The sequence below is a fragment of the Podarcis tiliguerta genome (assembly GCF_965153285.1).
Source record: "Podarcis tiliguerta genome assembly, chromosome: 3".
Taxonomy (NCBI): domain Eukaryota; kingdom Metazoa; phylum Chordata; class Lepidosauria; order Squamata; family Lacertidae; genus Podarcis; species Podarcis tiliguerta.
The window spans coordinates 453,292-463,315 of record NC_139536.1 but is presented as its reverse complement, the minus strand read 5'-3'; the positions used below and the strand labels follow the sequence as shown (position 1 = coordinate 463,315).

Genomic DNA, 10,024 nt, shown 5'->3' with positions numbered 1-10,024 from the left:
TCGTCTCTTGAGATTCTCTGAATTGCTTGACTTCCCCCCGTCCCCATCATGGTTCCTTATTAAAATGTTTCTTCTTTTTCTTTGGCGATCCCTCGTAGCCGAGTAAGATTGTCTTCCATAAACACGGTTTTAACAATGAGTCTGTAAGTGACTGTGGAGGCGAGTTCTGGACCCACACGTCCTTCCACAGTGGGGACAGAGGTTTCTGGGCAGGAGTTGATCCCGGTGAGGATTTGCCAAGCGTGCCTTCCTCTTAGCACGTTTCCCCCTTGCGTCCTGAGTTCGAGTGTCTTCAAAGCCCAGGACACCTTTGGTGAAGGCTGTTCTCCAGTTGGAGCGCTTCTGTTCTCCAAATTTCAATTTTCAAATCATCCATGCTTTCATTACATTACAAGTGAGTCTCAGAGTCCAGCTAAAGTTTCAATTTGATTACAATGGTCTCCTAAATAAATTATGAATTTCCCCCATTATTTTTATTAAATCTTATCCTCTTGATTCCTGTCTTCCTGTTAGTTTTGCCATTTCGGTGGAGTCCAGCAGTTTGGCTGGTGGCGTAAGAACTTCAGTTGTGATTCCTGCATTGCCCTCACAGGTCCCTTCCGCCTGTGCGATTCTATGAACTTGACCGCCCCCCCCCCCATTGTGAAGAGGCTCCTGTGGTCACTTGGGGAGACTCTGGCTGGCTAATTTTCCTTCTGTGAAAGAGCAGGGCCTCCTGGGACGCTTCCATTGCAGGGAACTCATTCTTCATCTTTGCTGCTCCCTTCAGCTTGCCAAAGAGTTTTGAAGGGTGCCAGGAAAATACTGTATTTTTTGCTCTATAAGACTCACTTTTTCCTCCTAAAAAGTAAGGGGAAATGTGTGTGCGTCTTATGGAGCGAATGCAGGCTGCACAGCTATCCCAGAAGCCAGAACAGCAAGAGGAATTGCTGCTTTCACTGCGCAGCTATCCCTCTTGCTGTTCTGGCTTCTGAGATTCAGAATATTTTTTTTTCTTGTTTTCCTCCTCCAAAAACTAGTAGCGTCTTATGGTCTGGTCTGGTTCGTCTTATAGAGCAAAAAATACGGTACTTTTTTATTGGGGAGAGGGAGATGGGGCCACCCTCCAAATGCAGAATCACGTACAAAAAGGGGGGAAACGGCTGTGTCTTTTGCCTGCCTGCCTACATCTCGGATGGACGCCAGCTCCAGAACTCTCTTGGAAGGAGGCCTTTGCTTCATACACAGAATTAAACAAGGCAGGCAGGTATTCTGGTGGTGGTGCTCCATAGCCTGGAATCATAGAACTGGAAGAAGGGGCAGCTGCTCCCTGCTTGATGCTAGAGCAGCCTGCCAGGTGGTATTTGCTGCTCTAAGATTTGAGTTGTGCAAACAGTTCTGCACTGAGGGTGGCAGCAGGCAAGATCTTAGGCCAGATGCAGCAGCCCGAAGCAAGGAGCATCATTCGCATCTGGAGCCCAAAGTAGCTCTTCTGCTGATGACAGCTTTACAACCAGGGAGCGCTTTGAAATTTGGCCCATGTGAGAGGCCTGGACTAGGCGGGTGTTAGGGAAAAATCTAGGTGTGAGGCTGCTCAGTCACCCAGCTGGTCGGGCAGAGCCCCCGGGTCCCCGCGGAATAAAGGAAGGAGTCCAGCCACCAACTGGAGCAAATGGCTATAGACCAAAGTTTATTGTGCAACAATTTCAAAGAGGAATTTTGAACCCTGAGCATGGAGTGACAAAGACTTTTAAACTTTCCCACCATATCCCAGAATACAATACATACAGCATCATTGATGCATCATTGCTACATCACTGACATGTCACCAAAGGGGAGGGGTAGACAGTAGTTTAACCTTGGCAAACCTGTCCAGGTAAGTCCTTGGTACAAGATTAGCATAAGGGCAAGCCCCAGGTATAAGATGAGCATAGGCAAAGACCTCTGAAGTCCCACCACCCAAAGGACAATAGAACTTCCTTTGCATGCCTGGACCCCTTGGCAAGTCCGGTGATGGGATTAGGCTTTCCTTGGCCAACAATCAGTTCAACAGTTGTCACCTCTGGGCACTTCCTGGGGTGGGAGGTGTGTCCTCAGGCTTGGGGAGGTGGCAGGGAAAAGAGTCCTTTTTCCAAGGGCAAAATAGTGCTGAAATGGAGGAAACTGGCAAAGGAGTTGATTTTATATGATTGTTAAAGCTAGGTATCTTCCCTGAGCTGTCAAGTTGAAAGGATAAATTTATGCATAATATTTGTAACATTTAACAACTTTAAAGATGTGCCCCCCCCCTCGTAATTTCTGTAACAGTGGGCTATTGGTCTGATCCAGAAGGCTTTTCTTACGGTCTAATTTCCTCGTGTTTTCCCTTAAAACAGCCTCAGGAGCCTCTAGCAAACAAAACAAAATTCTTGCCGTGAAAATACTTGAGAGTTTGTTTCACAGAGTCTCTGGTTCAACGCTTGAACATTCCTCATACACACCATAGATTTGTAGAATGGGATGGCTCCCGAGGGTCATCTAGACCAACCCCCTGCCATAATAATAATAATAATAATAATAATAATAATAATAATAATAATAATAATAATAATTTGTTATTTATATCCAGCCCATCTGGCTGGGTTTCCCCAGCCACTCTGGGCAGCTTCCAACAGAATATTAAAATACAATAGTCTGTCAGACATTAAAAGCTTCCCTAAAGAGGGCTGCCTTCAGATGTCTTCTAAAAGTTTGGTAGTTATTTTTCTCTTTGACATCTGGTGGGAGGGCGGGTGCCACCAGTGAAAAGGCCCTCTGCCTGGTTCACTGCAACTTGGCTTCTTGCAGGGAGGGAACCGCCAGAAGGCCCTCGGAGCTGGACCCAGGTGTCCGGGCAGAACGATGGGGGTGGAATTGCAGGAATTGCAACTAAAGTGAGCAACTGCTGAGTGGCAAACACTCAAGGCGGCTGCTTCTGCCCGGGCATGGAGCGTGGCTTCTCCTTGCTAAGGTGCCCCACATATAAATGCAGCTCAGAGCATGTCTGGCTCTTCTATGCATGCGCTGCCCCTCCAGCAAAGCGCCCCCTGCTGGCTGCTGCGTCTGGAGATCTGCCCAGGATGAGCCTCCACCCCCCTACCTCGTGCTCCCACAATGCACTGCTCCTGCCTAAGCCGCATGCGCGTCCCAGTGCATCTTGCACGTCCTGGAGGCACAGCAGTGCCCCCTGCTGGACTCCCTGGGAAAGGCATACCGAGGAGAGCCATGTGCCAAGGGCTGCCAGAGGCACCGGGGGCAACGGGAATTGGGGCATGGTGTAATAAACAAAATCTGCGCTTATTCCCTTATGGGGGACACAAGGCCCCTTATAGAGTCCTTTGCAGGTTCTCCATCGGTCGGGGAAAATAGCAGAGGCCAGGCAGAGAATACTGAGAAGCAAATCAGCTAGGAAGCCTGATCTTTATTGAACTGTTGCAACAGGGTTCTCCCCTCACATGCAGGAAAGGAGGAGGACCCAGGACAAAGGTGTGTCCACCCTCATATAGACATTTTAAATTGCCCGCCCTGGAGTCCAATTTACAGATACATCATACCTACATCACAGAAAGGGCGAGCTAAAGCAGAAATCTGAGTGCGTTGTTTATCTCCTGTCATCATTTATTTCCTGTCTGGCAGGTTACCTGTGTTAACGGAGAAATCTGAGGGCTCCCTTAGACCAAAAACAAGGACCCCAGCCAGGAATACCAGAGCAAAAGAGCAGCCAGTAGGCTTGGTCTGTATTGAATACTTTCGTGACAGGACTCCCACCTGCCACCAGGTGGAACAAGATGGAAGCCCAGAACAAAAGAGAACCCAAACTTGTATTAGCTGCTCATCCCCATGTTACACCCCCCAAACTACATCACTCATACATCATGAAAGGGGAGGTCTGGTGGCAGAAATCTGAGCATCCTGGACCCTGCCCCATGGTTCCCCTTGCCCTCCACCAAACACCCATCAAGTGGAACAAAAGAGATCTTTACATTTCCCTCATTTCCCAGCCAAGTTCATCACACCCTTTTGTCTTCATCTGGGTTTGGTATTTCTGGAATGGCTACCTGTCTGGCACTCAGGTATCCGGATGCCAGGGATTATCCCTCAGGCAGAGGGGCTGCTGAGGAGCTGAGCTCACAGGTCTAGATGAATTTCTGAAGTTTCCTTAGTGAGCCAGTTACATAGGTACATCTATCAATGAATTCTTACATTTGGAATTGTGCAGCAGAGGCCCTTTGAATAAATAGCAAGAAACTGTGATGAAGTGTTTTGTGGGGACAAATCACAAAAGTCACCAAAGTGATCCTGCTGACTTTGGTAGTGGGCTGCATCTGCTTATCCACTGGAGGGGCAACCCCCCCCCCCCATATATAAATTCCTGCAACGCCTGTTTAATGGTTACTTGATTGGATTGCCTGGGGAGCCTGGCCAATCTTTTGTAATGATAAATACTTAGTTCCTGGGCCAGGTCACAGGCTCACACCCTATTCAGATCTTAAATGTGCCATTAAGACAGGATTTGTGAGTAAAGAGACAATGGGGAGGTTTCCCACTTTGCCCTTGCGGAGAAATATTTGAGGTCAATTTGTTCAGGAGTTTTTTTCTGTGGGGTTTCAGACATGTGCTTTATATATTTACGTACGGGTTTGCTTGGTACATTTATGAAGATTTATTACATATAGCGCGGGTGGCGCTGTGGGTTAAACCACTGAGCCTAGGGCTTGCTGATCAGAAGGTCGGTGGTTCGAATCCCCGCGACGGGGTGACCTCCCGTTACTCGGTCCCTGCTCCTGCCAACCTAGCAGTTTGAAGGCACGTCAAAGTGCAAGTAGATAAATAGGTACCACTCTGGCGGGAAGGTAAATGGTGTTTCCATGGCGTTTTCATGCGCTGCCAGAAGTGGCTTAGTCCTGCTGGCCACATGACCCGGAAGCTGTACGCCGGCTCCCTCGGCCAATAAAGCGAGATGAGCACCGCAACCCCAGAGTCGTCCGCAACTGGACCTAACGGTCAGGGGTCCCTTTAGCTAAGACCTTAAAATACTTATAACAATGGCAAGAGTTCTCTGCGGCTGTGCAGCAGCGCCAGGCATTTGCTGCTTGCCGCCCATGCCCTGGGGTCTGGGGCGATGTCTGAGCAGCCTCTGCCAACGTGGCACCCTCCCAGATGTTGTACTACAACTCCCACTAGCCCTGCCCAGCTCCCGGCACTGGCCTGTTGGCTTCCGGGGAGCCTTGACCTTGTTGGGTAATGCCAAAAGCGAAGTCCGCTGTCTTCTTGGCCTGGCCTCCCTGGCGGCCAGCAACCTTTCACTGCCTCCCCAAAAAAGACTGGGCGCATTTGAAATGTGGCTTGCACAAAACGACATTTCTGAGGCTTGCCTGGGCACAGTTAGCAGAGTGGGGCCTTCCCTCTGTCCGTGTAATCTATTACAGTGTTGTAAATAAAAATATGCCCTTTTCCCTTATGGGGTATCCAAGAGCCCATATAGAGTCCTTACATAGGTTCCCTATTGGTAGGAGAAAATAACAGAGGCCAGCCAGAGAATATTGAGAAGCAAAGCAGCTAGTAAGCCTGATCTTTATTGATCTGTTGCAACAGGGTGCTCCCCTCACATGCAGGAGAGGGAGAGGACCCCCCAAAATTGCTGTGCAAGGGCTTATAAAGACCTTTGAAATTCCCATTCTCTAGATCAGGACCACCCCAGAAGCATTATGCATACATCACAGAAGGGGTGTAACCTAAGACCACCCCTCAGATCCCACCTACATCACAAATTTAAATGTTGTTTTTCTCCTGTCACAGTTTATCTCTTGTCTGGCACGTTACTTGATTGGATTGCCTGGGGTGCCTGGCTATTCTTTTGTGGTGTTAAAATACTTATTTCCTGGGCCAGGTCACACCTTATTCAAACAGACATATCTTGTGAGGAAAGAAGACAATGGGGAGGCTTTTCCAGTTTAACCTTGCAGGGAAAGGATTTGGTCAGTTTAGGAGTCAAAATGGTTCCAGGTTGGTCTTCCTTGATCTATGTATGTGCAGTTATGAACATTGCCATATATCTAATACCATAAAATTCCTATCACAACAGCGGGTAGCCCTCCTCTGCAAACTTCATAAACGGCACTTTTTAATGAAAAAAAAGAAGTGATAACATTGGAAAGGATGCATCCCTCCATTAAAAGCAACACAGGAAGAGTGGGTGTGCTGTGGTTTCCATTCAAGTGTGGCTGGGGGGCCATGGAGACCCCCAGCTGTATGTCTTGGGGGGGGGGCTCCTTTTGTGATAAGAATTTTAAAGTCTTAGAATATATAATGAATGTTCATAAACGTACCAACCAAGCCCAGGAAGACCGACCTGAAACCATTTAGACTCCCCAAAGTCCCCAGGACCGGACGGACTGACTTCCAGATATTACAAATCTTTGAAAGATTGGCTGATACATCCTTTAAAGGAAGTTTGCAACGAGATACTGGAAGGGAAAAAGGCACCAGAGACGTGGAAAGAGGCATATATATCTCTTATACCAAAGACAGAGGCCGAAAAATTACAACTTAGGAACTACCGCCCAATATCATTATTAAATGTGGATTATAAAATTTTTGCTGACATTCTCGCTAAGAGATTAAAATCAGTTTTAACGGAAGAGATTCACAAAGATCAGGCAGGCTTTCTCCCGGGCAGACACCTGTCTGATAATACAAGAAATGTAATTGATATTTTGCAACTATTACAAGAGAACATTAATACAAAGGCTGTTCTAATTTTTGTGGACGCGGAGAAAGCCTTTGACAATATTTCTTGGAGTTTTATGAAGAAAAATCTCCAGGGGATGGGGGTAGGCCAGCAGTTTGAGAATGGTATAGGGGCAATATACTCAGAACAGAAAGCAAAATTAATTGTTAACAACGTAGTGACGGAGGAATTTAAGATAGAGAAAGGTACACGTCAAGGTTGCCCAATCTCTCCACTGCTTTTTATATCGGTCCTGGAGGTCCTCTTGAACATGATCAGAAGGGACCAATTGGTCAAGGGTATACAGGTCGGAACTAAACAATATAAATTGAGAGCATTTGCAGATGACCTTGTATTGACATTGCAGGAGCCAGAAACTAGTACTAAAAGGGTCTTAGAACTGATTGAAGAATTTGGTCAAGTGGCAGGATTTAAATTAAACAAATTAAAAACAAAGGTTCTGGAGAAAAATTTAACTGAAAAGGAGAGAGAAAGGTTTCAGAAGGAGACAGGTTTGACAGTGGTTAAGAAGGTGAAGTATTTGGGGATCAATATGACATCTAAGAACGGGAACTTATTTAAAGATAATTATGAAAAATGCTGGTCGGAGGTGAAAAGAGACCTAGAAATTTGGTCAAATCTGAAGCTTTCATTGTTAGGTCGTATTGCTGTGATAAAAATGAATGTATTGCCGAGAATGTTATTTTTGTTCCAAACACTGCAAATTATTGACAAAATGGACTGCTTTAAGAAGTGGCAGAAAGATATTTCCAGATTTGTCTGGCAGGGCAAAAAGCCAAGAATAAAATTTAAAATATTAACAGATGCAAAGGAAAGAGGAGGCTTTGCCCTGCCAGACCTGAAAATTTATTATGAATCAGCAGCTTTTTGCTGGCTGAAAGAATGGCTACTTCTGGAAAATACTGATATTTTGGACTTAGAAGGTTTTAATAATGCTTTTGGCTGGCATGCATATTTATGGTATGAGAAGGTTAAAGTGCATAGAATGTTTAAGATTCACATTGTAAGGAAAGCACTGTTTAACGTCTGGATAAGGTATAAAGATCTACTTGAGAGTAAAACTCCAAGGTGGTTGTCACCAATGGAAGCGAAGGCCTTTAAAAAGCTTAATATGGAGGATAAATGGCCGAAATATTGGGAGATTTTAGAACAAGATGGAGAAAAATGGAAATTACAGAGTTTTGAGAAGCTAAAAAATAAAGTGCGTGACTGGCTTCACTATCACCAAATAATGGAGGCATATAAACTAGATAGGAAAGTGGGCTTCCAGGTGGAAAAATCAAAATTGGAAACAGAACTGTTAGAGTCCAAAACTAAGACTCTGTCAAGAATGTATAACTTGCTGTTGAAATGGAATACGCAAGACGAAACAGTGAAATCTGCTATGATCAAATGGGCACAGGATGTTGGACATAATATAATGATGGCTGACTGGGAACAGTTATGGACCACCGGTATGAAATTCACGGCATGTAGTGCCTTAAGAGAGAATATTATGAAAATGATATACAGGTGGTACATGACACCAGTCAAGCTAGCAAAAATTTATAAGTTGCCTGATAATAAATGTTGGAAATGCAAAGAAACAGAAGGTACATTCTTTCACCTTTGGTGGACGTGCCCAAGGATTAAGGCCTTTTGGGAAATGATCTATAATGAAATGAAAAAGGTATTTAAATATACTTTCCTCAAGAAACCGGAGGCCTTTCTCCTGGGCATGGTCGGCCAATTGGTGCTAAGAAAGGACAGAACCTTTTTTATGTATGCCACAACAGCAGCAAGAACACTGATTGCGCAGTATTGGAAGACTCAAGAACTACCCACCGTGGAAGAATGGCAGATGAAGGTGATAGACTACATGGAACTGGCAGAAATGACCGGCAGAATTCGAGACCAGGGAGAAGATCAGGTGGAAGAAGATTGGAAGAAATTTAAGGACTATTTACAGAAATATTGTAAAATTAATGAATGTTAGAACGATGCTGGATTTTGATTAAGGGGCTTTCTGTAAAAAACGATGAAGTAAATGGAAAAAATAGTGTAAAAGAGAGGGAAGGGTAAAGCCAAAATATTAAGATAAGAAGTGAGATGAAAGTAAAAGAGGGGAAGGATTTGCTGATCGAACAATGGAAATGGAATACAAAGGAGGGAGGTACGGGGAAGTCCAGGAAAAAGCTAATGCAAGATCTATTTTGAAAAGTGAAGTTGCTTTTAACCGTTGTTATATTATGTGTTAATTTTTTGTTATGTGTCAAGGTGTTTTTTCTTTATTGTATTTTTGTTGTTGTTGTCTTGTTGTTTCTTTGTCATGCTTGGCTTATATTATACTATGAAAACTTAATAAATATCAATTGGAAAAAAAAAAAAAGAAACCATTTAGACTCCCCAACTGACCAAATGTTTTCTCTGCAAGGAGGGAGGGGCGAGGGAGCCCCCCCCCCCATTGTCTCAGGATTGGGAAATCACCATCTCAAAGGGAGACGGACTACCAGGAAAGGCGATCAGATAAGGCAGATCACCTGGCAGGCAGGAAAAACAACAACAGCGCCTCTTTTGTGATGCAGGGACGGAGGGGGGGGTCTCGGGCTCGGGGGGGGGGGCATTCCCAAAGTCTACATAAGGGCTTGCGCACCATTGTGGAGGGATCTCCTTCCTGCTGCGCGTGGGGAGAGCGGGGACCCCGTTGCAAGAGTTTCCTATTAGAGATCAGGCTTGGCTTCGCTTCTCCGGATTCTCTGCTCGGCCTCGGCTCTTTTCTCCTAGTCTAGGGACCCCCTTAGGGACCCTCTCCGGCTCCTGCGTCCCCATCAGGGGAAAAGGGGCAGATCGCGGTTCACAGCCCTTTCCCCTCCGCCGGATCGAGGCCGCCCCTCCTCCGGGAAGGCGAGCGGCGACCCCGGCCCGGCCCGCGCCTCCCGCCCCCTGGCGGGTCATTTCCTCCCGGCCCGGCCGGCTCCGCCTCTTCTCGGCGCGCCGCTCCTCGCCATCCGGCCCCGATCCGGCCCTCCTCCCGCCCCCCCTCCGGCTCCGCGCGCTCCCGCGCCCCGCTCGCCCCCGCCGCCGCCTCCTCCTCCTTCTCCCGGTCCAGCCGGCGGGCGCGCCCACGTGCCGGGCGCCGCCGCGATGGGCAGCCTGGTGCTGGAAGATGGCACGCTGGTGCGCGGGCGCCCCTTCGGAGCCGCCAAGGTCGCCGCCGCCGGGGAAGTGGGTGAGTCTCTTTGGGGGGGGGGTCGGGCGGGGGGGGCACAAAGGGGGGACCCCTCCCCCTCCCCCCCT

General features: G+C 47.1%; 1 protein-coding gene across 2 annotated transcripts in view; it reads left to right on the top strand.

Annotated features, from left to right (window-relative positions):
• Window positions 1–9,816: 9,816 nt before the first annotated feature.
• CAD (carbamoyl-phosphate synthetase 2, aspartate transcarbamylase, and dihydroorotase) overlaps window positions 9,817–10,024 on the top strand; it is a 43,358-nt gene continuing 43,150 nt past the window's right edge. For both annotated transcript variants that reach the window (XM_083432415.1, XM_083432414.1), the window contains exon 1: window positions 9,817–9,956. In XM_083432415.1, the coding sequence (XP_083288541.1) occupies window positions 9,872–9,956 (85 nt within the window). In that variant the 5' untranslated portion in view covers window positions 9,817–9,871. The remainder of the gene's footprint in view (window positions 9,957–10,024) is intronic.